We start from the raw sequence: 26,046 nt of genomic DNA on the forward strand, positions 1-26,046 counted from the left end.
TATGCATATATGTAAAATTATTATATACGTACTTCTATTGATCAGTTCTTGTTCTTTCTTCATATGTTCTTTATAGTTAATTTGGGTGTTTATAATACTCAAAATTACTTATTCACTCAAAGTTGGAAAAAATGAACCAGAGGAGCCATCATATCCTTTAATTAGGATTTTGATCTTATTAATAAATTGATAAAAATCAAATCTTTAATAAATAATAAAGGATTTGAGGCCTTCGAATGTTGACCAGGACAATATAAACTCCTTGTTTTCTTTAACATTTTCATAACTTTGATCATTTTAAAAACTGTTCTTGGTTGATCTTTTGTTTTGTTTTGTTTTGGTTTTTTTGGTGAGGCAATTGGGGTTAAGTGACTTGCCCAGGGTCACACAGCTAGTAAGTGTCAAATGTCTGAGGCCAGATTTGAACTCAGGTCCTCCTGAATCCAGGGCCAGTGCTCTACCCATTGAGCCACCTAGCTGCCCCTCAATTAATCATTTTTGCCCCATCTACAAGTGTAGGAGATCCAATACAAATCCAACCACCCTGGCCCTATTTAGAAATCACAACATTCTCTATGGGAAAAGCCTCACACGAGGTGGTGAAACCCATATGGTGATATCCAAAGAGAGCCAAAGTGACTCTGTGTAATGAATGGACATGAGCTGTGTTAGGGGAAAGTGCTATCTTATCTGCCATATGCTCCCATGATGTAGAGGCTTCCTTTGGAAGGAGGTAGTGTGAAGTAGTGGTAAGAACATGAGTTTTGGAATTTAGAGTATCTGAATTGGAATCCTGATTTTGCTACCTACCACTTGTCTGATTTTGGCCAAGTCACAGGCCTCAATGTTTCCCTGTTTGTAAAAAGAAGTAACTGTGTGAAATGATGCCTAAGATTCTTGCCAGCACTAGGCACTATGAATTTTAGTCTAAAAGCCAATGAAACACATCTCTCTTTGTTATAGCTTCCATGAGACAGTGAAATAGGGAACCTCAGCTGTCCTTATAATGTGGCAGATAGGAGCTTAATTCCTAGAATTTTGGTGCTCAGTAAAAGGGGAATTACTCAATTAGACTTTAAGATGGTGGTAACATCCATGAGGCACAGGAATAGGAAGATGTGAATTTATTATGGAATGTGTCTTTCCATAGGGCCATGAGAAAAACCTAAATAGAAGGAGCATCAGGGCTCTGTGTTCTCTCTATGTTAGCCATATTGGGGACTGATTGTACTCATGGACTATTGAATATGGTGACAAGGATCAAATACTCTTTGTATCCCAGACTAAGACCCCACAATCAATTTCAGAAGGGACACTAGACAGTTGTTATATAATAAGGATTTGAGGCCTTTGGATTTGGATCAAGAAGACAGGAAAATAAAATCTTTGGTCAGATCTATTCTTGAAAAACACCACTGTATCATCTGGTAATTGTTTTTGAAACCAAATGTAATTTAAGGTAATTTGTTTCAGAAATTATTCTGGTGATGCTGCCCTGGTTAATTAAATAAAGCATTCAGAAATGGTTTAGTAATGCTGCTGCTGTGTGTTAATCTTACTTGTGAAATCTGGTTTTGTTTGATAAATCTAATCCTCAGGTAACAGATGTGAGTTAAAGATTTGAACTAATAACCTGAGTTGATTTTTTTCAGTCCCTTCTTTTTGTGACCCATATCTCTCTACCTGGTAAAGAGCAATAATTCTGATGATTGTGTTGTACCTGTCTAGTGATTTTAGGAATCTAGGGAAGTCCCTCATCTAAAACAAGACCTAATTCATTTACTAGAAGATACCCCAAATCCCACAATGAGAGATTTATTCCTTTGATTTAAAACTTATTACTTCATCACTTAAAGGATCCATAATTTCAGTGGTGTAGATAAAACAAATCTCAACTCTCATGTTTGAGAATAGCTTCAGGAGTTTTTGTGGCCAAAAATGTCCCAAATCTCCTGGTGACCAACCTTCTCACAATGAACCTCTCCTCCCTTAGCTAGGCTGATCCTCTGAAAACGGACAGACATCCAGTCAGAGGACTTGTGAATCCTCTCTAGCTTGAAAAGATCTGCAACTAGAACTTCTGTTATGTTAGCATATCCTTAAGGAAGCCAGGATCTTTGATGAATCATTACAAGGAACCTTTCCTGGAGTTTAAGACTTTTTTGTGTGCCTGCAAAACAGAAAGACTCCTGGAAAAGGTAGCCACTTGAAGCCTTATCAAAATTCCCTTGGAAGAATGTAAGCTTCTTGAGGGTAGGGACATTTTTTTTGTTTTTGTATCCCAATGATCTACCACAAGGTACCTTATTAATTTTAAAGTACTATATAGGGATCCCTTGATCTTTCCATCCCCAGGAGGGACAGAAGTCCTTGAAAAGTCTTTCTATAATGATGCTTCCACTTCCTCTTCTCTCACTCTCAACTCCTTACAACTCAATCTGACTTCTGACCATAACATTACACCCAGACTGCTCTCCAAAGTTACAAATGATCTCTTCGTTTCCAAATCCAATGACATTTTTCCAATTCTCATTCTCCTTTACCTCACTGCAGCCTTTGATACTGTTGAGTACTCTCTCCTCATTGATACTCTCTTTTTTCTAGGTTTTTGGGGACACCTCTTTCTCTCTCTCTCTGCTAGTTCTCCCCTATCTATGTGACCACTCCTTCTCTGTCTCCTTTGTTGGATCCTCTTCCAGACCATACTTTCTAACTTTAGGTACCCCCAGGTTCTGTCCTGAGACCCTTCTCTCTATATACTACTTCACTTGGTGATATCACCAACTCATATAGATTTATTTATTTTTATTTTAAATTTTTTGTGGGGCAATGAAAGTTAAGTGACTTGCCCAGGGTCACACAGCTAGTAAGTGTCAAGTATTTGAGCCCAGATTTGAACTCAGGTCCTCCTGAATCCAGGGCTGGTGTTTTATCCACTGCACCACCTAGCTGTCCCCAACTCATATAGATTTAATGACCATCCCTGTACTGATGATTGTCAAATCTACTTATCCTGTCCCAAAGTCTCTGCTGCCCTCCAATATCACATTTCCAACTGTCTTTCAGACATCTCAAACTGGATATCCAGAAGACATCTGAAATTCAATATGTCCCTATTGAATTCACCTTTACAACATTTCTCATATATGCCCCTTCTCTCCCCTGACACTGCTACCACTATAGTGTAAACCCTCATCACCTCACGCCTGGATTACTGCAGTAGCTTGCTGGTGGATCTGCCTCCATCAAGTCTCTCCCCACTCCAATCCAGCCTTCATTTAGCCACTAATGTGATTTTCCTAAAGCACAGGTCTGATCATGTAATCTCTCCACACCCCAACTCAATAAACTCCAGTGGCATCTTTATTGCCTTGAGGATCAAGTACAGAAAGATCTGTTTGGCATTCAAAACCTACTTTTCTTACATCTTACTCCTGACACATACTCTTTGATCAATTGACACTGGCCTCCTGGCTGTTTGACAAAAAAGACATTCCATCTCTGGGATACTGGAATTTTCTCTTGTTGTCCTCCATGCCTGGAATGTTCTCCCTTTTCTCTTCTGCCTACTGATCTCCTTTTAAATCATTCATTCTTTCATTCACTAAACATTTATTAAGTGCCTACTATGTTCCAGGCCCTGTGCTAAGTGCTAGGGATACAAAAAAAAGGCAAAAGACAGTCCCTACCCACAAGGAATTTACTATCTAAGGGGGGAGACAACATGCAGACAAATGAATACAAAGCAACTATATGTAGGACAAATAGGAAATAATTAAAGGATGGAAAGCACTGGAATTAAGAGGGGTTAGGGAAGGCTTCTTGTAGGAGGTGGGATTTTAGTTGAGATTTAAAGAAAACCTGTGAGGTCAGTAGTTGGAGGAGAGGCAGGAGAGTGTGCTCCAAGCCTTAGGGGACAGCCAGAAAAAGTGCCTAGAGCTGACAACCAGAGTTGTCTTTCTTGTTCCTGGAACAGCCAGGAGGCCAACATCTCTGGATCAAAGAGTATGTTGGGGAATAAAGTGTAAGAAGAATAGAAAGGTGGGAGAGGGGATTACAAAGGGCTTTGAATGCCAAACGGCATTTTGTATTTGCTCCTGGAGAAAAAAGGGAGCCACTAGAGTTTGTTGAGCAGGTTTGCATGTGGGTGTGTGTGTGACAACTAAAATCCTACCTCTTATAGGAAGTCTTTCCCAAACCCTCTTCATTTTAGTGCTTTCCTTTATTATTTCTTGTTTATCCTGTAGATAGCTTGTATGTACATAATTGTTTGCACGTTGTCTTCCCTGTTAGAGTACTTGGGGGCAGGGAAAGTCATTTGCCTTTTTTTTTTCCCCCGGTATTCCCAGCACTTAGTACAGTGACTGACACATAGTAGGCACTTAATAAATGTTTATGGATTCATTGATTATCACTATTATATTCCACTACACGCTATTCCATTCAAATAATTTGTGTGTGTGTGTGTGTGTGTGTGTGTGTGTGTGTGTGTGGCAATGAGGGTTAAGTGGCTTGCCCAGGGTCACACAGCTAGTAAGTGTCAAGTGTCTGAGGCCAGATTTGATCTCAGGTCCTCCTGAATCCAGGGCCAGTGCTTTATCCACTGTGCCACCTAGCTGCCCCTATTCCATTCAAATCAACCTGGACCACTCCACTTTCCCACCATCATTCCTTTACCTAAACTATTCTTTATATCTGGGATGTCCCTCTATCCCCTCCACCTGTTGAACTCTTCCCTCAAAGCTTTCTCTGATGCTCACCATCAATATCAACCTTCCTTTTGTGACATTCCATAACACCTGGTTTTACAACTAATGCATTTATGTAATATTCAAGATTCTAGCTATTTCCTTTTGTGTCTTCTTTCCCTCCTAGACTAGTAAACTCTAGGAGGACAGAATGTTTATTATCTCAACTTTGTATCTCCTCTCTAACCCTGCCATCCTGGGATAGTGCGTATATACGGTAGACACTTAATATATTTATTTGTTGAATGAATGTTTAGCTGTTTTGCCTAAGGCCTGCTCTGTAAACTATATTAACTGAGAAGAAATAAGGGAATACATCAAGAAAGATTTGGTAATAGCTCATACTCCCTTAAACTGAAACTTTGACTGATCTCTTATGGTGGACAGGATACCTTCAGGACAGAGTTCTCAAACCTGGCTGCTTGCAGCCCTCTGAAATATATTATGTAGCCCTTGTCTTTTGGTTAGGTAACTTGTAATCAAATGAAGGAGAGAAGCCAAATGTGTGTGCATATGTATATACTTTGTATCTATATACTTATTATGTATTTTAGATATATGTAATATATACACATATACATTCATATACATATGTGGATATATATGTATGTGTATGTGTATATGTATATGTATATGTGTGTGTATATATATGGGGAAATGGATTAGAGAACCAGGCCTGGAGTCAGAAAGACTTGAGCACAAATCTATCTGAATAATGCTGGTCAAGTTACTTCACCCTGTTTGCCTCAGTTGTCTCATCTGTAAAATGAATTGGAGAAGGAAATGGCTAACCACTCCAGTATCTTTGCCAAGAAAACCCCAGATATGGTCATTAAGTGTCATATATGATTGTAATGACTGAACAAAAACAACTACTATATACACATATACATAGATACACAGGCACATACACACACATACACACACACAATTGTATATGTATATATGGGGTATATGCATAGTATACTATATATTCCATTCAATTCGATAAACATTTACTAAGTACATACTATGTGTCAGGCACTATGCTAAGTGATGAGGATACAAATAAGAAAAACAAAGACAGCCCCTGTCCTCAAGGATTTTACAGTCTAATGGGGGAAGATGACACATAAAAGGAAGCTAAAAAGCAGGGTAAGTGGTATTCCCAGCACTTAGCACAGTGACTGGCACATAGTAGGCAGTATAGCTAGCAAGGGTGTATGATGTTTCTTAGAACCGAAACCAAGCAGAGCTGCTGCTGAAGAATGGAGAGCTGCCTAGAAAGTTCTGGAAGTTTAGAGCCCTCTGTAAAGAAAGGCTTTGAGAGCAGTTTACTGCTCCACCTTACAGCCCTCCAGTCAGAGGGGAGAAGCAACTGAGGGGGTGGAGAAGGTGTTGTGCCTGAGTCAATTGGTATGGTGTGATGCTATCCTGGGGAAGGCATGATGTTTTATGGAGTCAAAACCAAATAGAGTTGGTGATGGAAAATATATTAGGTATCCATATATATATATATGTACATATGTATATGTGTATATACATACAAAGAACTATGTGTGTGTGTATGTGTGTGTGTATACACATGTTACATTCGATTATGCTTTAATAGCTTTAAACTGCATTGATACCCTGAGCACATACATACACACACAGGGACAGGTCATCTTTCTATCTAATAATAATTGCCTACATTTATATAGGGCTTTAAGGTTTGCAAAGTGCTTTCTATGTATTATGCCCTCTGATCCTGACACTCTGCAAGGTAGCTGTTATTATTATCCCCATTTTACAGATAAGGAAGCTGAGGTAAATAGCGGTTAAGTGACTTTTTCAGGGCCATGCAGCTAGTAAGTATCTGAAGCAGATTTTGAACTCAGGTCTTCCTGACTTCCTGCTCTAGTTCCCTTTTAGGGTTCTAGTGATAACCGTGAGGGGTGGTGGGTTTTTATAGTGTTCTTGGCTCAACCTCCAATTCTAGTGTGCTCTCCTCAAAATTAATTGCCAGTGATTACTTCCCCAATATTATTCACCAGTGTCACTCTCTCCAGTATAATTTGTTGATATCTCAACATTATTAATAAACAATTAATATCATATAGCTTTCACATAGTATGACTATTTACTAAAAAGATGGTGTTATTCAATTGTCTGACTCCTTGTGACCTCATTTGGGGTTTTCTTGACAAAGCTCAATATATAGATAAAGAACTGAGGCAACAAGATTAAGTGACTTGCCCAGTGTCACACAGCGAATAAGTAAGTGTCTGAGGCTACATTTGAACTCAGGAAGATGAGTCTTTTTTGACTTATAGGCCCAGCACTCTATCCACTATGCCACCTAGCTGTCCCCCTAAAAAGCAAAGTTCAAAAAAACATTTTCCCAAACCAGGACATGCTTTCTCCTCCATACTAGGGAGAGTGGACTCAGTCTTTTTTTAAAAAAACAGTATTATTTTATTTTTTAGCTCTGAATTCCTTTCCTTCCACCTCTTCCTCCCCCTTCCATGGAGAAAACACAAAAAGCAAAACCTGTTACAAACTTGTATAGTCAAGCAAAACAATGATGAGTGGGTTCAAACTTAAAGTGGCTACTACAAATATTGCTCCCACCACTGAGTTCACTTCTGGGTGAGGCTAAGCCAAAGCACAAGTTGCTCCCTTGCTTGCTTCTTAGCTGCCATGTCAATTCATGGGTTGGATTACTGGACTGGGTCAAACAGGTGCTCCTCAGGGCTGGCTCTTCTCTCTGGTAGTTCTGATCTGAAGCTCATAAGCATCCTTTGTTGCCTCTTTCCTGTGATTAGAGGGCTGGAGGGTGGAGAATTAAAAACTCCCCTCAAAGTCTTCCTTTAGGGAGGGCTCAGCATGTTCTAGCTAACATCAGCTGCTTTGCTTGGTTTCAACTCTAGGAATATCGTGTCTCTTTCAGGATAAGCTCATTAATTTGAAATCTCATCACCATGCAGATTAACTCAGTTCTGAGACTCAACACCCCAGCTCCCTCAGTTGCCTCTTCCGTCTGATTGGAGAGCTGGAGGGTGGAGCAATAAATTCCTCCCAAAGCCTTTCTTTATAAAGGACTCAGAAATTTCCAGCTAACTCTTCATTTTCTGAGCTGCTCTGCTTGGTCCTGGACTCCACAAACATCATGCCCCACTCTAGATATCCCCTGATGGCTTCCCCTCCTCCCTTCTTCAGTTTCCTTTTGTGTATTATATGTACCCATTAGATAGTAAGATCAGCTAAATGGCACAGGGGATAGAGTGCCAGGCGTGGAGTCAGGAAGACCTGAGTTCAAATCTGGCCTCAGACACTTACTGACTGTGTGACCCTGGACAAGTCACTTAACTCTGTTTGCCTCAGTTTCCTCATCTGTAAAGTGAGAAGAAAACAGCAAATCACTCCAGTATCTCTGCTAAGAAAACCCCAGAAGGTATCATGAAGAGTCAGACATGACTGAAAATGACTAAACAACAAAACATTAGATTGTAAGCTCCTTGAGAGCAGGGCCTGTCTTTCTTTTTCTTATTTGTATTGCCATTACTTAGCACAATGCCTGGCACATAATAGGTGCTTTATTAAGCACCTATTAAATGTTTATTGACTGACTGACATAGTTGCAATCTGGTCCTTTCCACCTCAATACTCATTCACCTAAGAGCTGGAAAGAATAAACATAAAGAGGGAAAAAAACAGAGGTGCCCTTTGTTTGTTCACAGCCACATGTTGACCTGAAAAGAGAGAGTACACCACTGGTTTGACGTCTCTTTCCACCTAGTGGCAATTTCTTCTCATCATCAGGAAAGAGAAAAACTGAGTTTCTCCATTGGAGCCTTTTGTATACATTCACATTTCTGGTTCAGCAGCCAATTAGAGAGATGGTGAGCTAGATGGACAGACAGACAGACAGACAGACAGATAGACAACATTTATTAAGCACTTACTATATGCCAGGTTGTTGTTGTTCTATCCTTCATTCTGGAAGAGGACCATGACATCAGGGGGATGTCATGACTTGCAATGAATTGGATTTAAGTAAGGGAGGACTGAGCAAAGGCACCAACCTCACTTTTTCCTCCAGAGGGATCTAGATCCAGTGGCAAGATATAATCAGGATGACTAAAGATGGTCCTGGATGTTTTAAGACAATTGGGATTAAGTGACTTGCCCAGAGTTACACAGCTAGTAAGTGTCTAATGTGAGATTTGAACTCAGGTCCTTCTGACTCCAGGACCAGGGCTTTATCCACTGTACCACCTAGCTGCTCCTATATACCATGTACCTCCACCTGAATATTCTCTCCTTTCACAGTTTTCATAAGTTGTCTTCCTCCTAGTTGTCCTCATGCCTGTATGATTATTCCTTCTCATTCTTCTTTGGTGTATCATCTTCTCAATCTTACCTTCATATATCTCAAATTCATCCCCTTCACTCCACTCACAGAACTTTGACATTCAAGCCTTCATCACCCCTTGCCTGGATTATTATATAGACTCCTGATTGGTCTCCCTGCCTCCAATCTCTGCTCTCTCCAATATAGCCTCCATACAGCTGCTAAATTCATATTCTTAAAACACAACTCTGGTCATGTCACCCCTCCCCTCACCCCACACAACAAATAGTTCTCTAGATGAAAATACAAGCTACTCACCCTGACATTTAAATCCCTCCCTCGTATGGCCCTTATCAGCCTTATTTCATATTACTTGCCTTCCCACACTCTGCATTCCAGCCCTACTGGCCTTCACCCCAGCTACCTGTTCTCTACACACAGTACTCTATCTCACCTCCACCATAGACAATAAAAGTCCCAGTTTCTTTCAAAACACAGCTCAGGTGCCACCTCCTATACAAGGCCCTCTCAGATGTCCCTTCTGAAGTTATTATATATTCCATTGTATTTACTTGTATACATGTCATAAATGCTTTTCCTGACCAACCCCCAAGAAGAATGTAAGTTTCTTGAAGGCAGAGACTTTCATTTTGTATTTTGTCCTTGTCCACAGGGCCTTGCATATAGTGGGTGTTGAATTAGACTGAATTCAGTAGGTTTTCAATGATGGTGATGAAACACTGTGGAAGGGAGCTGCTGAGCCCTATTGTCTTGCCAGCATCCAATCTCATTTTCTAATACTCTGATGACATTTTTGGTCAATGATAGGTAGATAAAGGTAGGCATGGCAGGACCATCAAATTTGAAGGTAACATAAAGCTGGGAAGGGTGACTAACAGTTAAAAGCCAGTATAAGGGAGATCTAGCCCCAGGCAGGCTGTGCCAGAGAAACTTGCCCTTGAGCCTCCAAATCATCTGCAGTGCCAGCATCTTCTAGAACTAAGCTCATGATGTGGTGAGAGGGCTGAACAGGTGGGGGAGAAACTACAGGGGTTTCTGCAGGAACTGAGGTGGAATTTGGTTGTTCTACCCCATTGGGGAACCAGGAAGAAATCTTGAGTGGCTGCAGTTCAGGTCAGGGAGGGGCATAGGCTAGTTGGAGCTAACAACCACAGCAAACAAAATCTTGTTGCCTGGTTAATTAGCAAGTTGGTCTGGGGTTATTTACAGACCAGAGCATAGGCCAGGCAAGTGAAGACCCTGCACTTCCTTAAATTGTACTACGTGGGACCCCCTGAAGCTTAGCACAGTGCAGCCTGGAAGCAGGGCCCCATTTTAAGAAGGAGTTAAAAGTCAAGAAATAGCCTGGCAAGATGAGCAGGCAGAAAAAGGTGCAGACCATAGAAAGTTTCTTTAGTAACAAAGAAGATCGAGGTGCAACCTCAGAAGAGGATAGCAATGTCAGGGTTCCTACATTCAAAGCTTCCAAGAAAAATATGATTTGGTTTCAGGCCAGAGGGGTACTCAAAAAGGACTTTGAAGATAAAGTAAGAGAGGTAGAGAAAAAAATGGAAAGAGAAATGAGAGTAATGCAGGACAGTCATGAGAAAAAAGTCAACAGCTTGAAAAGACAAATGGAAGAGCTCTCTGAAGAAAATAATTGTCTAAGAATTAGGATTGAACAAATGAAAGCTAGGGACTTTATGAGAAACCAAGACACAATGAAGCAAATCCAAATGAATTAAAAAATAGAGGGCAATGTGAAATATCTTCTTGGGAAAACCACTGACATGGAAAATAGATCCAACAGAGATAATTTGAAAATTATTGGGTTACCTGAAAATCAAGATCAGAATAAGAGCTTAGACATCATCTTCCAAGAAATTATATGGGGAAATTTCCCTGATATTCTAGAAGCAGAAGGTAAAATAGAAATTAAAAGAATCCACTGATCAAACTTCCAGGAATATTATAGCCAAATTCCAGCGCTCCCAGGTCAAGGAGAAAATATTGCAAGCAGCCAGAAACAATTCAAATACTGTGGAGTCACAGTCAGGATAGCACAGGATCTTGCATCTTCTACATTAAAGGATCAGAGGGCATGGAATATGATATTCTGGAGAGCAAAGGAATTGCGATTACAACCAAAAATCACCTAACCAGCAAAACTGAGTATAATCTTTCAGGGGGAAAAATGGGACTTCAATGAAAAAGAGGGCTTTTCAGGTATTTGGGATGAAAAGACCTGAACTAAATAGAAAATTTGACTTTCAAACATAAGACCCTTGAGAAACATAAAAAGGTAAACAGGAAAAATAAATTAAGAGGGATGTTAAAAAGTTAAACTGTTTACATCCCTACATGGGAAGATAATGCATCTAACTCATAAGAGTTTTCTCAATATTAGGGCAGATGATAGGAATAAATTGAGACAGAGGGCACAGGTGGGAATTGATTATGAAGGGATGATATCTGTATAGCATTTATTTTTTGTTTATCTTTTTTTTTTGTGGGGTGGTCAAGGTTGGTGAACATCTTGTGTCTGACGCCAAATTTGGGCTTGGGTCCTCCTGGGTCCAGGGTAGGTGCTTTGTCCATTGTGTCACCTAGCTGCCCCATGATGACATCTTTAGAGTAAAATTGAGGGAGGGGAGGATTACATTGGGGGATGGGGAAAGGGAGAGATAGAATGGGGTGAAATCTCACATGAAAGAAGCAGCAAAGGGCTTATGGAGTGTGTGTGAGGGGGGAGAGATGGAGGAGTGGGGCAGTGAATGAGTCTTACACTCATCAGAATTAACTCAAAGACCTTAATCTCATCAGAGTTGGCTCAAGGAAGATGAGGATTGATTGATAAGGATTGATGGATGATGAGGACTGATTGATGATGATAAGGATTGAATGATGATGATTGATTGATGATTTATGAAGATGGCAAAAATGTATGCTATTTACTTTGTTGGGCTATTGTGAAGAAAACTCTTTGTTAAGTATAAGATACCATATAAATGTTATCTATTACTGTTGTTGCAATAATCAACCTGATGGGTTCATTGTAAGGAAATCTCTCTTTAAATTACTATATAAATGTAGTTTACTATTAAAAAAAATGATGAGCCGGATGCTATCAGAAAGACCTGGAAGGACCTGCATGAGTTGATGCAAAGTGAAATGTACTGTATACAAAATAACAGTAATATTGTGAGATGATCTGCTGTGAATAACTCAGTTATTTTCAGCAGTGCAATAATCCACGACAACTCTGAAGGTCTGATGAAAAATGTAATCCATCTACAGGGAGAGAACTGATGGTATTTGAATACAGATTGAATCATATTTTTTTTTGTTAGTTCCTTTATCTGGAGTTTTGATTTTGTCTATTTTCTTTTACAACCTGGCTAATGTGGAAATGTATTACATGACTGCTCATGTATTGCTTATATTGAATTGCTTGAATTCTTGGGGGGAGGGGTTGGGGAGGGAGGAAGAGAATTTGGAACACAAATTTTAAAAAAAAATTGATGTCAAAGCGGGCAGCTAGGTGGCACAGTGGATAAAGCATCAGCCCTAGATTCAGGAGGACCTGAGTTCAAATCCAACCTCAGACACTTGACACTTACTAGCTGTGTGACCCTGGGCAAGTCATTTAACCCTCATTGCCCCACAAACACAAAAACAAAAACAAAACTGATGTAAAAATTTGTATTTTACATGTAATTTGGAAAATAAAACTCTAAATATGAAAAAAAAAGCCAGTATAAAGGGGCAGGTAGGTTTCACAGTGCATAGAAGACCTGAGTTCAAATCTGGCCTCAAACACTTGACACTTACTTACTAGATGTGTGACCCTGGGCAAGTCACTTAACCCTCACTGCACTGCCCCCTCCCCCCCCAAAAGTCAGTATAACACAGAGGAAAGAACTGAAGAATTATATATAGTCTGGGGTCCTGGTTTCAAAGTCCAACCCTGTTACTTCCTGGCTGTGTCATATTGGGCAAATCACTTAACCTCTTTGGGAGTCACTTTCCCAATTTGAAAAATCATCCTTTTTAGCCCTAAATCTATGATTCTTTGTAACAGAATTTTAAAATATTCCAAAGGATTAGGAAAAGGAATGAAGTAAATTAGACAAAATTTAACAGGAATAAAAGTAAAATAATATTTCAGTTAAAAAAACCAATTGGTACAATGTAATTGTACATTGGGGAATGTACAGATGTGTGTGTGTGCCTGTGTATAGTTTTCCTTAGCATTCATTACCAGTTTTACCTCATTTTGAGCTTTTGTTATCCTAACAAAATTCGTACAGTGTCAATGTTACACTTTTGTATTAAGAATGTTTCCCTGATCCTTTAGTTCTTGTTCTCTCTTTCTTCAAATATTCCTCAAGAACTGTCTGATCTCTCTTTTGCACACTTCACTCTCTACCTTATATTATTGTTCACATTTGTTTTTTCATTGACATTATCTATCCATCTCATCTTCTGTCATCTACTTTCCTTTTGCTTTCCATCTTCCCCAACATCAGGGTCTTTTCCAATGAGTGCCATCTTCTCATTATATGGCCAAAGTATTTAAGCTTCAGTTACAGTATTTGACCTTCCAAGGAATTCCCTGAATTTATTTCTTTAACTATTGACTGTTTTGATCTCCTTGCTGTCCAAGGGACTCTCAAAAGTCTCGAAAGCATCAATTCTGCAGCATTCAGCTTTCCTTGTGGTCCAGCTCTCACAGCCATCCATTGCTACTGGAAAAACCATAGCTTTGACTATATAGGCCTTTGTCAACAAGGTGATGTCTCTGCTTTTTAGTATGCTGTCCAGATTTGCCTTAGCTTTCCTTCCCAGCAGCAAGTCATTTTATTATTATTATTATTATTATTGGTGAGGCAATTGGGATTAAGTGACTTGCCTAGGGTCACACAGATAATAAGTGTTAAATGTCTGAGGCTGGATTTGAACTCAGGTCCTCCTGACTCCAGGACCGGTGCTCTATCCACTGCGCCACCTAGCTGCCCCATGTCATTTAATTTCATTGCCGCAATCACTGTCTGCAGTGTTCTTTGAGTCCAAGAATATAAAATCTGACACTGCTTCCATTTTTTTCTCCCTCTATTTGCCAGGAAGTGATGGAACCAGATGCCAAGATCTTATTTTTTTTTGATGTGAAGCTTCAGGCCAATTTTTACACTCTCCTCTTTTGTTATTCTTTCTTAGTCTGGTAGAATTCCTTGGAGGTAGGGATTGTCTCTTTTTCATTATCAATCACCTTTCTTCTCCTAGATACTCTCTTCCCTCTAGGTTTTTGTGACATTACTCTCTGTCCTAACTCTCTGATTACTCTTTCTCATTCTCCTTTGCTGTATCTTCATACACATCATCTGTACTAACTGTAGATGTCCCTCAAGGCTCTGTCCTGATCTTCTCTTTTCTGTCTATATGATTTTGCTTGGTGATCTTATCAGTTCCCATGGATTCAATTATCATCTCTATGCAGAAGATTCTCAGCTTTATTTGTCCTATTAGCTGTAACCTTTCCTTCTTAGACATCTCAAACTGGATATCTCAAAGACATATTATACTCAACATATCCAAAATAGAACTCATTATCTTCCTTCCAACACTCTGTGTGTGTGTGTTTGCCTTTCTTTGTATCCCTAGTGCTCAGTTCACTACCTTGAACAGAGCAGGCATGTAAACATATTTGTTGAATTCAATTTGATTGGATCCACACTCTGTCACCTGTCAAATGTGATCATATTTGCAAAGCACTTAGCAGAGTGCCTAGCATATAGAAGGTGTTTCATAAAAGCTTATTCTTTCCTCCTCCTCTTCCTTGCTTCCATCTTCTATACATATCTTTTAAAATATGCCTTGTTCAATGAGTTCCTTTTGCAACCACATTAGTCTCTTTAGACAGCTCCTCTTTTTTCTCCTTATCAAAACCCTTTCCATTTGTGTCTTGTCATTCAATTCACAAGAACTTCTTGTCCCTTTGGGTCTGTCTTACCTTTTAAAATTTTAGGCTGCTCAATCTTATTTACCATTTGCTGAGTCCTTTGAAAATCTGCTCTCTCACAGTTTAGGGTCCATATCAAATGATGCTTAGATTTCCCTTCGCTCTATCAGTGGTTTCTAAGATGGAAGTTCTGATCTTTTCAACAACCTCCTTTAAAAAAAAATTAGAATCCACTTCAGAATAGCAGAGTTGCTTATGTTATAGGACTAGCATGCCCCAGAAGTTCTCTGGGGTACAGCAAAGAACCTTCTCCTTGAGAAACTAAACCAAAGGACAGACACACCTAACCAGTCTCCCCCACCCCTCAGGGAGATGGGATTGGGTGTGGCTGCTGCCTTTGTGGCATGAGGAGCAGAGAGAAGGCTTGAGAGATCCAGAGCCACCCCTCACCCAACTCCCCCAGCCACCACCAGTGGGGGATAGTCCTCCTTCAATAAGGGACCTTTCCACAGTCAGATGATCACCCCAATCAGTCCTCTATAAAAGTATCTGCCTGTCTCCTGCTCGAGGAGATAGGTATCTCAGAACCACGCCTCTACCTTCTCCCCATGAGAAGTCCAAGGATTTCTCTCTTAGTTTCCTTTCCCCAGCCCCTAAATAAACTATTATTTTACTCTAATTGGATTTGTGTGCAAGAGGATGTAATTCTTTAAAGAGGAATTCCTAAAGACCCCAACCCCTGTCCCAAACCCCCTACCCTATTTCCCCATAACACATGATTTCCTCTCTTTGAAGAATGAAAATATTATGTAAGAACCCAAGAATCTATCAGCATCTCCATTTTTGAGGTGGTGTAGTTGATAAAGCAAGGGGCTTGGAGTAAGGAAGACCTGAGTTTAAATTCTTTCTCAAACACTTACTAGACGTGTGACCTTGGATAAGTCACCATGCCCTGCACATAGTAGGCACCATATAAATGCATATTCCTTCCTCTTTTTACAGAGGAAGAACTCTAGCAGTTGTTCACCATTGAATCCTTAGAAGTCTTATATCAACATGCTATTCCCTGTCTCCATGCTCATTTGTTTTCTTCTAATTTATTTATTTATTTTGATTTCTCAATTACATGTAAAGATATTCTTCGAGTTTTTCTCCCACCCTCCCTTTCCTCCCCCCTCCCAAAGCCAGTAAGCAATTTGATATAGGTTATACATTACAATCATGTTAAACATATTTCCACATTAATCAGAACAAAAGGGAAAAAACGCAAGAAAAAATAAACAAGAACAAGAACAAAAAACATGCTCATTTGTTATCCCAAATTATTTATTTTTTTCCCAAACTTTTTCTTAATATTTCATTCTTCTGTCAAGGTGGTCTGTGGTATAATCCCACAGTACTATGACTTCTCTCTCTCCTTCTCTTGCTCTTTATCCAAATGCTCTCTATCATGCTTAATTTATCAGGTTCCTGGATTTCTTCACATAAGAATTTCCTCCTCCTCCTCCTCTTTCTCCTCTTCCTCTTCCTCCTCTTCCTCCTCCTCCTCTTCCTCCTCCTCCTCTTCCTCCTCCTCCTCCTTCTTCTTCTTCTACTACTACTATTACTACTACTTCTTTTTAATAATAAACATTTTAATTTATAGTTTTGAGTTCCAAATTTTATCCCTCCTTCCCTCCCTCCTTGAGGCAGTAAGCAACCAGATATGGATTATACATGTGCAATTATGTAAAACATTGCCAGAATATGTGTTCTTTATAGATAATACTTCTCCATTTTCTGTCCCTTTTGAATAAGGTGTTCCCTTCCAGCATATCATCCAGTTACCACCTTTCAGTGATATCTGGAGGGAGTAGGGGTGGGGTGGGGAGGGCAGCCTTGCCCCTATTCCTGACTTTCAAGTTCCTCAGGAGGAAGCTAGGGGTTAGGGGGCAAGGAGAAGGGCAGCTGCTAGTAAGGTAGGCCTCAAAGCCCAGAAGACCTCCTTGGGGATGAATGAACTGTGATCCACTCCTGAAGTCAGTGCTCTGGAACAAAGACCCAGTCATTAATACTAGAAACTGATCTTTCTCTTCCTTCCTTTAACACTTTCAATCTTGACTTTACTTGTTACCTGTAATCGTGTGAGTGTTACTTTTTATATGTAGGTCTCAGAGAGAGTTGGACTAGATGTTTTAAGATGATAGATGGTTAGGAAGAGACCTTAAAGGTCATCTTGTCCAATCCTCCCTATTTTATAGATGTGGAAACTGAGACCCAGAGAGGTTAGATTACTCGCCCCAAATCATCCAAGGTAGTAAATAGGAGAGCCAGCTCCTTCGCCTCCAAATCCATGATGCCATGTCTAAGGTGGTCTCACTCCAAATCTTGTGATTCCCTAGCTAAATCACACTGCATGCTAATGGAAGAGAAAATTAGAGATCATGCAAAACAGTTAATAATCTTAAAAGCAATTTATTTTTGACCATATGTTTTTACATGTCCACATATTCACCCTAAGATTGCACTGGATCACCCTTCTCTGTCCTGCCCTCCTTCAACCCCCTCTTGGCTTGGTAATATTTTCTGCAGTTTGATTGCATCGCTCTGGGGAGGATGGGTCCCTACGGACAGATAGCCTAAAAAGGATAACCCAATTGCAGAAGCCAGGTAGGAAGAAAGAACAATTTTTGATGTAAAAAATAGTGAAAAGAGAACTGGATTTGAAGTGAGAAGATGTGAATTTGAATCCTAACTGTGTCATTAACAATTTATGTGACCTTGAACAAATAACTCACTTCCCCACTCTGGGTATAGTTTTTTTCCCCCCTCCATAAAATGAAGTAGGTTGAACTCTGGTCTCCAAGACCCTTTCCAGCTCTCACACTTGTGAGCTGAGAATTAACTTTTCTCTGAGATCTCTGACCTTGGGCACGTTTTCTCATCTCCCTGAGTGTCATCTAGATAGTTGGGGGTTTAACCAGATGATACCTTTGAGCTCTAACATTCTAAGCTCCCCTGGTCAATCTAGTAAAGAAGACAGTACTTCCCAACCCTTCCCAGAGGTCTATGTCAATTAATTGTTGCTAACTCCATAGCCAGCTAGAAGGGAGAGCTAGAAAAAAAAGTGAAGGGAAGTAGGCCTGATCCCACTGTTGCTGTACCAGGTTAATTATCAGCTACAAAGAAATCAACCAGTTCTTCCTTCTTTGCCTAGGGAACCTTCTGGGGCTTTGACCCACACAGCTCATAGCCCAAGGTTCGTCCCTTTGCTATTTACCTTGGGTGCTCACATCTTATCATCTTATCTTATTATCTTATCTTATCAGTAAGAAATAGACTATGGTTGGTTATTGTTTTTCAGTTCAGAAGAGAAATTCCAGCTTTCCCAGAGGGGCTTGGTTTTTATTTCTCTTTCAAGGAATATATCTAGTTTCTTTAGACCTTGAGGAGGTAGGTAGCTCTACACTCCACTCACCTTTCTTCAGCCAACCTCCCACCACACCCTCCTCAGGCCAGGAACCCCTGAGAAGCACAAGCAGTTTACCACTACCATTGAAATCCTTGTAGAGAGTCGTGGGGTAGAGAATGAGAATTTCTTTCCAGGCTTCCTGGGGGGAGGGGGATTTGTCCCAACTTCCTCTCTATCTCCCCACCATTGCTATCCCCCACAAACTCCGGTGGGTTTGGTCGTGCAGTACCTCCTGTGATTGGTTCCCAATACATCATGTGCTAAATATTTGGGCTGTTCTTGCCCACATTAAATTGATCAGTCGCTGCTCATTAGAGCTCAGCTTGCCAGTGGTTCAGACCTTTTTTCCCATTTTTTTCCTCACTCTCTTTTCTCTACTTCCCTCTTCTCCCCCCCCCCCACACCTCCTTTCTTATTTTAGCAAATTCAAAAGGAGGAGAAATTTAGCAGGGGGAAAAAATGCCAGATGCTGCAGCACCCCGGCAATGGTCATGAGTAGATGGTGGATGGCACACATTCCTCGCGCTTTCATGTTCGGATTTTACCGAATTTCCTTGCTGCATTCAAGCCCTAAGATGATGCCAAATTGAGGCACACGCGCGCTCGCGCGCGCGCACACGCACACACATCAGGGCAGGAGCAGCAGCCGCGGGTGGGGATACAGGAAGAGCAAACAGCCCTGCGTCTTCAAGGAGCCTAACGCGATCTGCCGAGCATCTTCCCTCACCCCCCTCCCCAGCCCCTCCAACCCCCCAACCTTTTCCTCTTTTCCAACCCCCTTTTTCTTTCCCTTTAATTTGTTTCATTTTTTTCTACATATATTTCATATTCATCCATTTATTTATTTATTTAGGCTCAGAAGCAAATGCTCAAGTGATATAGAACTGGGGGGGAGGGTATTATCTGCTGGTTTTTCTTTGCAAAGAATACATTTCATTAATTAATTTTAATTTTTTTAATGATTTTTTTGCGGGAGAAGATAGAACCGCACTCAGTTGCAGAGAGAAATCATTTTTGAAAAATGCAGTCCTGACCGGGACATCGGAGGGATTGAAGGTTGCATCGCGTTCCTGGTTGGGGGGCCGCTGGAGGTGGGGGTTCCGCATTTCTTTTAAAACTGTCTGTGTGGCAGCGGGGATCTGGGAACCTGCGATTGATTTTTTGGGAGGAAATTGACCTTTTGGAGGGGGTGGAGAGAGGTTTGCCTTGATTTCTTCATCAGGTATTATTTGCGTTGCTTGTCTTGCTCCCCCACCCCATCCTCCGCCCCCCCTTCCCCCCGTGCCCCGCCCCCGCAACCTCTCTGCCCGCCCCTCCTCCCCCCGAACAGCAAGGAAGATGTCCCGAGCCGCTGCTGGCCCCTGCTCTGGCCAGGCTGCTGCCTGAACCGCACAGCGCCCGCCCCGCCGAGCCGAGCCGAGCCGCCGCCGCCGCCGCCGCCCGATGGGATGGGATGTGGAGCTGCTCCGCAGTAGCAGCAGCAGCAGTGGCAGCGGCAGCATCAGCAGCAGTAGCAGCAGCAGCAACCTTAGCAGCAACAGTAGCAGTAGCAGCAGCAGCAGCAGCAACAGCAGCAGCGTCCGCCGCAGCATCCGCCGCAGCCTCGTAACCCTCGGCCCTTTCCTCTTTGCAGGATGGCCCGGTTCGGAGACGAGATGCCCGCCCGCTACGGGGGAGGAGGCGCTGGAGGAGGCGCCGGGGCAGTCGTGGGAGGTGGAGGCGGCCGGGGTGCCGGGGGCAGCCGGCAGGGAGGACAGCCCGGGGCGCAAAGGATGTACAAGCAATCCATGGCGCAGCGAGCCCGGACCATGGCTCTGTACAACCCTATTCCCGTCCGACAGAACTGCCTCACGGTCAACCGGTCTCTGTTCCTCTTCAGCGAGGACAATGTGGTGAGGAAATACGCCAAAAAGATCACCGAATGGCCATATCCTTTGCCAAAGACCCTCTCACCTGCCACTCCCCACCTCCTCTCCCTTCCCCTGCCCTGCCCTCCCTGCCCCCACCACTTGCATGGCCACCCTAGTTTTTAAAGGGGATCGGGCCCTAGGGCAGTGGGTCGGGAGTCAGCCTGGTTGGGGCCCTGGTCGGGAGTAGGGAATCAGCCGGAGGGTTGGGGTTGCAGGGGACAAGGAGCTGGTAATAAGAGGAAGCCGCTTCCGAGGGTTAGGGTATTGCCAGACCAGACACAAAGCTGGAGCTACCATGTTGCTCTGTGGGGAACTGGCTTACTCTTAGTGACTCAAATTAGGGCTGGGCAGGCCAGGCCATTCCACTCTCTTCCACCCAATGGGCTAAGATTGCAGAGGGCAGCTCTGGTTAGGGCTTTGAGGTTGGTCCAAAAGGGACTCGTTTGGCGGTGACAGGACAGAAGCATTTGAGAGAGGAGAGCACGGAAGAAGACAGAGAGCTGATAGTCGCTGGGGCTTCTCTGCTGTTGCTCCAGATCCTTGATGAGTGTTAGAAACCAGAAGCCCATCAGTTGTAGGCCAGTCCAAAGGAGGACCAAAGGAATTCTCCACTTTCTGTGGTCTTCATTGGGTTGGAACAAAAACACCAGGGGGTCAAACTTGCTTTACCCAACTGCAGCTTTACAGTAGAGTAGGAGAAGGGAGAAAGGGGACCATGTGAAGTTGACATGGAAATTGTAGCACTTCTTGCTGCATGGAGTTAATATGGTATAGTTTGGTGCTAGATGTTTGGACCACTTCTATGAAGTGATGTATATATTTGTACATGGGGATTACTGCTATATGTCTGCATGTGTATATTCACTAAAATGGTCCTTGGAGCTATTGGTTGCTATCATTCAAGTTGGTAGAGCAAGCTTAGATTTCCTCCATCAGCAGAAAATATGACTTGCCATCTTCTCACTCTTGCCCATGAAAATCCAGTTTGGGTCCTTGTGGCAGAGAAGCTCAGCCACTCGTTCCTAAGGCCTCCTCCCCTCCCTCAGTGATAAATGGTACTTCAGTTGTCCTGGCAGACTGGGTGGAGAGAACTGAAAAATTACCATCCATTTGGATAGACCAACTTCGGTAGGTAAATACATTTTTGTTTAAAAAAAAAAAAAGAGACTGAAGGGAAAGTGGTTGGGGAGCTCATTTTTCCTTTGCGGATCCTCTATCAAAATGCACCTCAAGCCTATGAGACCCTTTGAAGTTGTCTCTTCTTGAAATGGGGCTAGAGGAAGGGTTAGCATCGTTGAGCTGTATGCAGGGATGGGTCTTTAATTTGTTGCATGGGTTTGTTCAGTTTCCTAGCAGGTACCTAATCATGACCTAGATTCCATGTGAGCAAATTTGCTAGGTTTAGCATGGTTAATCTTCCATCAAATTATGTTGGGGTTTTTCATTTAAGGTTCTTCCTAGATTCTCTTAGAATAAAAAATAGTCTGTGTGGTTGCTTGTGGTTAAAAGCTTTGGGTTTAATTTCTATTTTCTTTTTATCCTAGAGTTGAATGCATTGTGCCCACCAGGGACAGGCATATGCCTGGAGCCTCCTAGCAATGGTGGAATGTTATTGGTGGGCCAAAGACAGATCAGAGCTGCTGGCCTTCTTTTATATTGAAATTTTAGTGGGGGTCATGAATGTTTGGGGTAAATAATTTGATAAGAACTTAATTTACCCCAAGGGTGGTGGGAAGTAATTGGTTCATTGGGAGGTCAAGGGAGAAGGGGGAAGAGGGAGGAGAACACATCCCTAGTCATAGGAATTCTATGAGAATTATTGCTGGAAAATGACCACTATGATTACACAGCTCTTGAGTGGTTCCCTCAGGAAGAGCCTCCTAAAATGGGAAAGGTATTGCGACACAGAATGACTGAGGATTAACTAATCAAAATGGTTGGAAATCCCTTCCCATTTGGGGAATTTCTGAGGTGCTCAGTAATAATGGCTATGCTTGGCTTTTCTCACCCAAACTTGGGAAGCTGGAGGTTAACAATAGGTAGCACTCGAGTGGAATTTCAGGAGCTCCATCCTGCAGACTCTTAGAACATGTGCCATGCAACAGTGATTTTCCTGCAATCTTCTCTCTTTTGGCAGATTGTTTTAGGAGCAGGCATATAGTGCTGACATGTTTTGGGAAAGAAAATGGTTTGAGTTCCCTATTTCAATCTGATTTGGAAGTTAAAGGAAATGAGGGGAGTGAGAGGCTTTATACCGTGTCCTTAATTCCCCTCTGCCTACCCTAGATTCCCTAGTAAACATCACTGTTGAACAGTGAGGACTTCAAATGGCTTTCCTAAAGGAAGCAGTGCAAGGCTAGAGCACAGGCCTTCATTTGGAATGCCATTCTTTGCTTTGCTGAGCTGTCCTGAAGCTCTTTGTAGTCTCAAAATAAGGCTTCCTGCATTTTCACTTGACAGGTTGTGTGTGTCATCCAGTTGCCCATGGGTGGCAAAGATAGTAACGTCCTCTCCTAAGGTGGAAGGCCTTTGCAGACAGATTGAACCTAGTGGAAGGGGATTGTGAGTGGGTCACCCAGGACTAAATACTGAGGCCTAAGATAATTTTAGGAAAGGGGTTTGGGCTAGGTGCAGAAAAGCGCGATTATCCGCAGTGGAGGAGCAAGTGAGACCCACGGCTGTACATAGACTTCCAAGATTTAAAGTCCCAGGAGAGATCGTGAATATGTCTACCTTCTGTTTTTTAATGTCATTTAAGGAGGGTTGCTGAGCCAACTGGGAAGTGTGTTCCTGCCTGACATGTGGAATAAAGAGAACATGTGTGTTATTATAGATATAAATGTAAATCTGAGTCCCAATGCTTGCAGAAAGCACTGATTCAATACAGATCATTGTTTTCAGAAGATTTAGAGCTGGGAAGGCTCCTAAGATATCTCCCTCGAGGTATAAAAACCCCCTTATTTTACTGATGAAGAGATTGGAGTTAAGGGAGGTAGAGTGACTTGTGCTGGGGTCACACAGCAAATGGGTTGCAAAGCCAGTATCTGAATAGAAGTCATCTTCTTCCAGGTTTAGTTCTTTTTCCAAGACAGTGAGCTGACCTTAAAATCACTCAACCTTTGTGATCACCACCCGCCACTCCCCTGGCGCTCCCTCCCTCTCCATCCATGAAGCCATAAAACAGAGTGAATTCCCCTCTTCCTTTCAAAATGTAGAAAATGGAAATGAATGAAAAGTCGTTAAAATTGTTGCTTCCATTAGCACTTTCTTTGAGTCCACTGTTTATCCAGAAGTGGGCTAACTGCATCCCCCTGGTGCCAGGATTTTGTCTATTGACACGCAGATTTAAATATGGCCATACTTGACCCTAGCAGCTTCCAAAGAGTTTAACTCCATCAGCTAACTATCATACATCTGGTAACTTTGAGTTAGAGCTTCCCTTTAATGCTACTTTGTACTCTGAATTTCCTAGCAGAGCACCAGCATTCATTTCCTTTTTCTAGGTCTGCTGATGCCAGCAGATCTCCCAAATGAACTTGTCAGGGGGATTTGTCCCTAGAAGGGATGGCAAATTCAGACATCTGTGTTGTAACGTAGTTGAGCCCTTCAGTAACAAACCTGTGGTTCCAGCTTTTATGTCCATGGGAAGCCACAGAAGTGAGTTGGAAAGGAGTCCAGGGACCATCCAGCCCAATCTGTACCTGAACAGGAATCCACCCCTCTACAACACTTCTCACAAGCTGTTATCCCATCTCCACTTGAATCCAAGCAGTAATGGGGATCTTATTTTTTTTTTAATTTTAGTGAGGCAATTGGGGTTAAGTGACTTGCCCAGGGTCACACAGCTAGTAAGTGTTAAGTGTCTGAGGCCGGATTTGAACCCAGGTACTCCTGACTCCAGGGCCTGTGCTCTACCCACTGTGCCACCTAGCTGCCCCTAATGGGGATCTTATAAGGCAGCCCATTTGATTTTTGCCCAGCTGTTAAGAAATTTTTCCTTTCTAAATTCTAAATCAAACTCTCTCTAGTTGCCACCCATTCCTCTCAGTCCTGACCTCTGTAGTTAAGCAGAACACGCCTAGTCATTTTTCCTTATGACAGCCTCCAAGTACTTGAAGACAGCACTTGTGCCCTCCCCCCACCTTCTCTATAGGCTAAGTTCTTTCAATTGATGCTCCTGCCTTTCCCAATTTTTGCCACCTGGGCATGTTGGCACCAGGGTTTTTATTAAGCCTGATTGATCAAAACTTATACAAACCCATTAAAAAAAAACATTGGTTAGAATTCATGATCCAACTGGGAATCTGAGGGAACCCTTAATTCTAAGGAGAGAGAAGCCTGCAGGTTGCTAGTGAATTATTGACCTTGTACAAAGTAGATGCAATTCTTTTATTAGATGCAGAATTATGTAGTACCTTAACTAAATTAGCTTGACTGGCTCATTAAGAAGGCAAAGTGATGAAGAGTGAGTTGATTTGTTTTATTCTTTTGGGGAAAATGACTTTTTTCCCTCTTGTTAAAGTGATGACAATGGTAGGGGTTAGGTCCTAGCTGGTCAAATCCAAGGAAGTGAGTAAATTGTTTCTAGAATGTATCTTTGCAGCAGTACAGAGCTGACATGGATAGTTTTTAACAATGCAGTGCAGTAGACAAGATCCTCAGACATTAGGCTAATTGGTTCTGCCTCTATTGTGAATTAAATAGTGTTTTGAATTTTGAGCTCATGGATAATTTATTATTTCCTAAAATTGATAATAATTGTGGTCCTTGACCCAAATGTAAAGAAACTGGATTGTGGGTGTTAGGATGTCCGTGAGGATGAATAGGCCCATACCAAAGACGGATTGGGGAAAAAACAACCAACATTAGCAGGAGAGGCATGCCAAAAGTTGGAAAAGGCATGAGAGCCAAGTACTTATAATTCTATGGTGAAGCCAGCTTTGCAGAGCTTGGATTGGTTCTTTTTCATTTGGGGACCATTTCACCTCAGTGAAGGCATTTATCATCTCCATTCCATTTCTATATCTTGAGCACTCATACCGGAGAGTGCCCACTTGGCTTTTGTCACTATTTCAGTGAGTCCAGAGGGCAGGAGGCAACACTTTTGTGTAGAAGCCCATTTGTTACTTTTGCAAAGGTGAGATGGGTTGGGGGGAGGCAAGGATGGTCTCCAGATTTTCACCAGGAAAGCTACAGCCACCGTAGAGGAATAAGAAAAGCAACTAGAGCTCTCGGGATCCTCAGCATCTGGGACCTAACCCTGGTGTCCCCTCCTCCACTCAGACACAAAGAAAATGTCTTTTCCCCATTTAACCATAGGACTGTAGGACTTAAAGCTGGCAAGGTGCTTAGTAATCTTCTAGTTCAACCCTGTCAGCTATGGCATTTTAGTAGTGACATTGGAAACCGCAACAACTACATAGATGCCTTTTGCTCACGTATTATGATTCCTAGGACACAAGAGAGGCTAATGAAGCAGGCTTCTTACTGATGCAATGGTTGTTTTTTCCTAAACTTGTTTAAATTCTGATAAAAAAGAGGGGATTTGTTTGTGGGATTTGGTGGTAGGAGCCAAGAAAGGAACCTTTTATTGTGGTCAGAGAAAGTAGATCCATTTGTATTTATTAATTTGACTTTATCTCTATCAGAAATAGCTCAGGGGC

At 41.9% G+C, this 26,046-nt stretch overlaps 1 protein-coding gene across 2 annotated transcripts in view; it reads left to right on the forward strand.

The window, feature by feature from the left end:
* The window catches only part of LOC122734710 (voltage-dependent P/Q-type calcium channel subunit alpha-1A-like), a 182,443-nt gene that overhangs the window by 110,188 nt on the left and 46,209 nt on the right, over positions 1 to 26,046 (forward strand). Inside the window, exons 1-2 of one of the 2 annotated variants that reach the window (XM_043975725.1) lie at positions 18,826 to 19,564; positions 19,804 to 20,400. In XM_043975725.1, the coding sequence (XP_043831660.1) occupies positions 19,917 to 20,369 (453 nt within the window). In that variant the 5' untranslated portion in view covers positions 18,826 to 19,564; positions 19,804 to 19,916 and the 3' untranslated portion in view covers positions 20,370 to 20,400. Of the gene's footprint in view, positions 1 to 18,825; positions 19,565 to 19,803; positions 20,401 to 26,046 lie in introns of those variants that run through there. The other variant, XM_043975724.1, reaches the window with a different exon arrangement.

The sequence above is a fragment of the Dromiciops gliroides genome, chromosome 1 (genome assembly GCF_019393635.1).
Source record: "Dromiciops gliroides isolate mDroGli1 chromosome 1, mDroGli1.pri, whole genome shotgun sequence".
NCBI classification, from domain to species: domain Eukaryota; kingdom Metazoa; phylum Chordata; class Mammalia; order Microbiotheria; family Microbiotheriidae; genus Dromiciops; species Dromiciops gliroides.